Here is a 4173-nt window from a genome sequence, read left to right as displayed (position 1 = left end):
ACTAAATTATGTAGTCTCACAACAACCACACCTTCTAGACTGTTTTTTTAAAATGCCAGCTAAAGGAATTTCAAGGACACTAAAATGTGCAACATGCCAGAAGGCTAACAAATAGGCAATTGTAAGTTTGAAACCCAGTGCACATATACTACAACTAATTCTAGTGCCTATTATTAAATAAATAAAGTGCAAAGTAATATAAATAAATGACAGTAAATAATATACTGGGTAAAAAACTTTACATTTGCATGATATTAAACTTATTTAATAAATTAAAATTCACAAAAGGGATACTAGTTAACGACTAAAATCTCTTGTGAAATTATATTACACGCAGAACAGATTTAGTTTTTATCCTGATTGAGCATAATATTGGAACTTGAGCTAAAAAGGTTTAGAGAGTGACAGACATGGATTAATTTTAAAGCTCGTATTAATTTCACCAGAATTTACAATGGCAAGAGATTTTTTTTAATCTTTGCTACTTAGAAACTCAATACTTGACTATCAAATTAAAAATACAAAAGAAAAGGAAAATCCAAAGACCCCATCAACAGAATAGAGCCAATCCCATCTTTCATTCATTCATTTAACATTTAGTGACTCTCATCAAGAAGCATTTACCTGCCACCAACTTCTTTATCTGTTTTTTTTTTCATTTTCTACCTCGTTCATTTCTTTTTAAGTTTCAAGTTTCAAAACCCACGCCTGGGCCGAACCATAACAGTGAGTGGGTTAGCCATTTCACAAGAGAGTCTAAGCACCTCAGTGAGATCAACACCATTCATCTTATCATCACACGGTATAAATTCAAACTCATGCAAAAGCCTAGCAACCCAAAAGCTCACAGTAGCCAAACCCAAACTCTTCCCAGGGCAAGTCCTTCTACCAGAACCAAACGGAGCCAACCTCAGATCCGAACCAAGAACAGAAAACTCAGGCTCACCCTCACCCGCCACGAACCTCTCAGGCATAAATTCAAGTGGGTCCTTCCACACATCTGGGTCCCTTGATATGGCCCACATATTAACCATAGCTGTGGTCCCCGCAGGCACATGATACCCATCAATGGTAGTGTCTGTTATGGCTAAGCGGGACCATGAGAGTAGTGGGCCCGGTGGATGAAGCCTCAAGACCTCCTTCACCACCGCCGGAAGATATACCAACGCCGCCATGTCCTCCTCCGTCAAAGGGCGTGAAACACAACCCACAACCATGTCTAGCTCCTCTTGAACCTTATGCTGCACCTCAGGATGTAGCACCATTCTTGCTAATATCCATTCGATTAATACCGCTACCGTGTCGGTCCCCCGGAATATCATTTCCTAAATAAAGTAAAAATAAAAATAAGAACGAATATAGAGGGATCAATTATCACCATTCTCGATCTTACTATTTTCTTTTTTATTGAAAAGAAAGAATAATAACGAAGAAACATATTCTAGATATTAATGATAAAAGTCAGTATATTTTGTTGAAAGGGAAATAAAGTATAACATTATTATTTACGTTAGTAATTTTGGAACTTTTGTAACTTACCCAAAGTACAGCAATCATGTCGGGATCAGACAGTTTATCTGGACCATTGAGAGAGAGCAAGACATGAACGAAATCCCGGTTGGACTCTGTTGTGTGGGTTCGATGTTCAGTGATGATTGAACCGACAAGCCGGTTCACTTTAGGAACAAGTTTGGAGCAGGTGAACCGGATTTTTTGCAAGTCAAACTCTTTGAGCAAAGGAAGGTGGTCACCCCAATTAAGGGTACCCAAAAGGTCATAACCTTGCTCCACTAGACCGCTTAACTCCTCTTCCATTCCACTGTTTGCATCGTACCTTTGTCCAAACACAGACCACATCATGTTATTCAACGAAGCTCTCTTGAGAATATGTCTCACAGTTACAAAACCAACTTCAGTATGGCGGGTTTTGAAGAAACCAATCATCTGGGTGGCGATTTCATTTCTCTGAGTCTCCGAGGCTTTAATTTGCTTAGGACAAAAAAGATGTGTGGCGGCGATTCTCCTTAGAGTTCTCCAGTAAACACCATAGGGAGCAAAACCAATAGCACGATTGAACATGAGACTATAAGCTGATTCTTTAATAGGGCGATCAGCGAAAACTGAGCTATTGAGAATCTCTTTAGCTACATCAGGGTGGCATGTGACTATAACACGTGTTTCACCAAGGCTGAAAGCCATGAGTCTCGTAGCGTTGCAGGCTTTAGCAGCAGCTGCAATACGGTGGTGAGCGAGGGAAGTCATGAGACTGAAGCTTCCGATTAAAGGGTACCCTTTGGGACCAGGAATAATCATGTTATTTTTATGGTCAGAATCAGAAGAAGATGATTTGGATTTTCTCCAGGTGGAGTAGTACTTTCCCCAAGCAGGACCACCTGGGTGAGACCAGTGAAAGAGAGACATGGTTATCCAGAGGGTGGCCATGATTAAAAGCAAGTATGCAATGTTTTGTTGTGTGCATTTGGAGGCTAAGGCCAGGACCCAAAGGTTATCAATGTGGGTTGTCATGTTATGATGAAAAGTGAGAGAGTATGAAGTGTTTACTAAATTGTCAGAGGAACAAAGAGAAAGTAAGAAAGTTTGAGAGAGACCCTTGGGTTGGTTTGTGTTTTTTTATGAAGTGTTTGAAGTGTGTTGGGTGGAGGTTTCTTGTGGAATATATATAGGAGGGAAGGAAGAGGAAGAGGTAAAAACATAACCGTTATATATGGTTATCTTAATACTAAGACGAACAAAACTAAAAGTCTCATGGTAATACTTTGTACAAATACCAACATGTTGGTCTCTAGGCCCACTAATTCTATCAAATAATTATAATATTAAAATTTCCATTCTAATATCAAAACTTGTTGGCAGCGTAATAAACTCCTGAAATTATTAGTTAAGGATGGTAATGGAGGTGGGCTGCTATGGGTAGTTCTTTTCTATTCCTAAACGTGCACTATTTGTGAATACAAACGTGGGTAGCAAGTATATGCAGTATCTAACACATTTTTAGTTTTTATTATATATTTCGTAATACTTAATATTTAAAAATAATTATTCCATAAATAATACACTATTTATATGATAAATTTATTATTATTGTGAAATTAATGCAATTTATTATAAAATAAAAAATATATATAATATATATAAAAAATAAATTTATAAGTATGTGGATAATCACATGGTGAGAATATACCTATAAATAATAATTGTAGGTACTCGCAATTTTTATTTTTATAGGTACCTATAGGTTGGAGATTTTTGTCATCCATAGTATTAATTCTTTACTGATATAATGAAAAATATTAATGGTTATCCATAAAAATAGGTTGTATAAATAGAAGCCAAAATAATATAGGTGGCAATTGATGATATAATTTTTTTGTACTATTAATAGTATCTCTTCACCTTTTTTATAAAGACTGATCTCTTTCGAGTTCATACTACCTTTCCAAAAGTGTCGCTCACAGGAATCCAACCACCAAACTTAAAGATTCAGTCACGCCTTACATTATTAGATTTGTGACTTGTTGCTTGATGATGATATAATTAGGAACACATTTTTATTCTTATTATTAAAAGTTTAAAATCTATGCACTCATAATGTAAAGATGTTTATAATGTTAACACATATTTACCATTAATTTGTATTATTTTTATTTGAGAGTTAATGATTATTAAAAAATAATGTTCAATAATTTGTTGATAGTGTAAAAAACACTTACATTATCAGTGTATACATATTAAATCATGTTATTAATAAGGAGTACTATTTATTATTGTGATTAATTAGTAGTATTAATATGTTTAGTGGAGTTACGAATGGGATTAATGGGTAAGTTTTTTTGGGAGAAAAAACCAAGAGCTGCGCCGCCACGAGTGCTGACGAAATCTTAGAAAAAGTAAGCGACTAGATTGGGTCACGATTTGGCCGCACGCGCCTTTGCTGCTTCGCTGGAGTATTATTAATCTAAATGCAAATTTTATTTAACCTATTGTTGCACACTTGCACTCTTTAATTCATCTATCTACAAACTGTATTCGAACAATTGTTGCACACTTGCACTCTTTAATTAAGCTATCTAAACATTTTTTTAACCTATTCTTGCACACTTGCGCTCTTTCTATACACATGAAAAAAGTTGCTAATGTTTTGTTTTTATTTTT

General features: G+C 35.6%; 1 protein-coding gene across 1 annotated transcript; it reads right to left on the bottom strand.

Annotated features, from left to right (window-relative positions):
• On the bottom strand, positions 397 to 2663 carry LOC109361275 (cytochrome P450 78A3-like). The gene is made up of 2 exons (XM_019606678.1): positions 1540 to 2663; positions 397 to 1325 (listed from the first exon to the last, which is right to left on the bottom strand). Exons 1-2 carry the CDS (start codon positions 2524 to 2526, stop codon positions 696 to 698), a joined length of 1617 nt encoding a protein of 538 aa, XP_019462223.1. The 5' UTR covers positions 2527 to 2663; the 3' UTR covers positions 397 to 695.

This window comes from Lupinus angustifolius, chromosome LG11, assembly GCF_001865875.1.
Source record: "Lupinus angustifolius cultivar Tanjil chromosome LG11, LupAngTanjil_v1.0, whole genome shotgun sequence".
In the NCBI taxonomy this organism is placed as follows: domain Eukaryota; kingdom Viridiplantae; phylum Streptophyta; class Magnoliopsida; order Fabales; family Fabaceae; genus Lupinus; species Lupinus angustifolius.
This window is presented reverse-complemented; position numbering and strand designations above follow the sequence as displayed.

Excerpts from the sequence above, each read along its gene's own strand:
- LOC109361275 (XM_019606678.1), bottom strand. The coding sequence starts at position 2,526 with ATGACAACCCACATTGATAACCTTTGGGTCCTGGCCTTAGCCTCCAAA. Across the intron at positions 1,326-1,539 it reads ACATGATTGCTGTACTTTGG|GAAATGATATTCCGGGGGAC; the intron begins GTAAGTTACAAA and ends TACTTTATTTAG.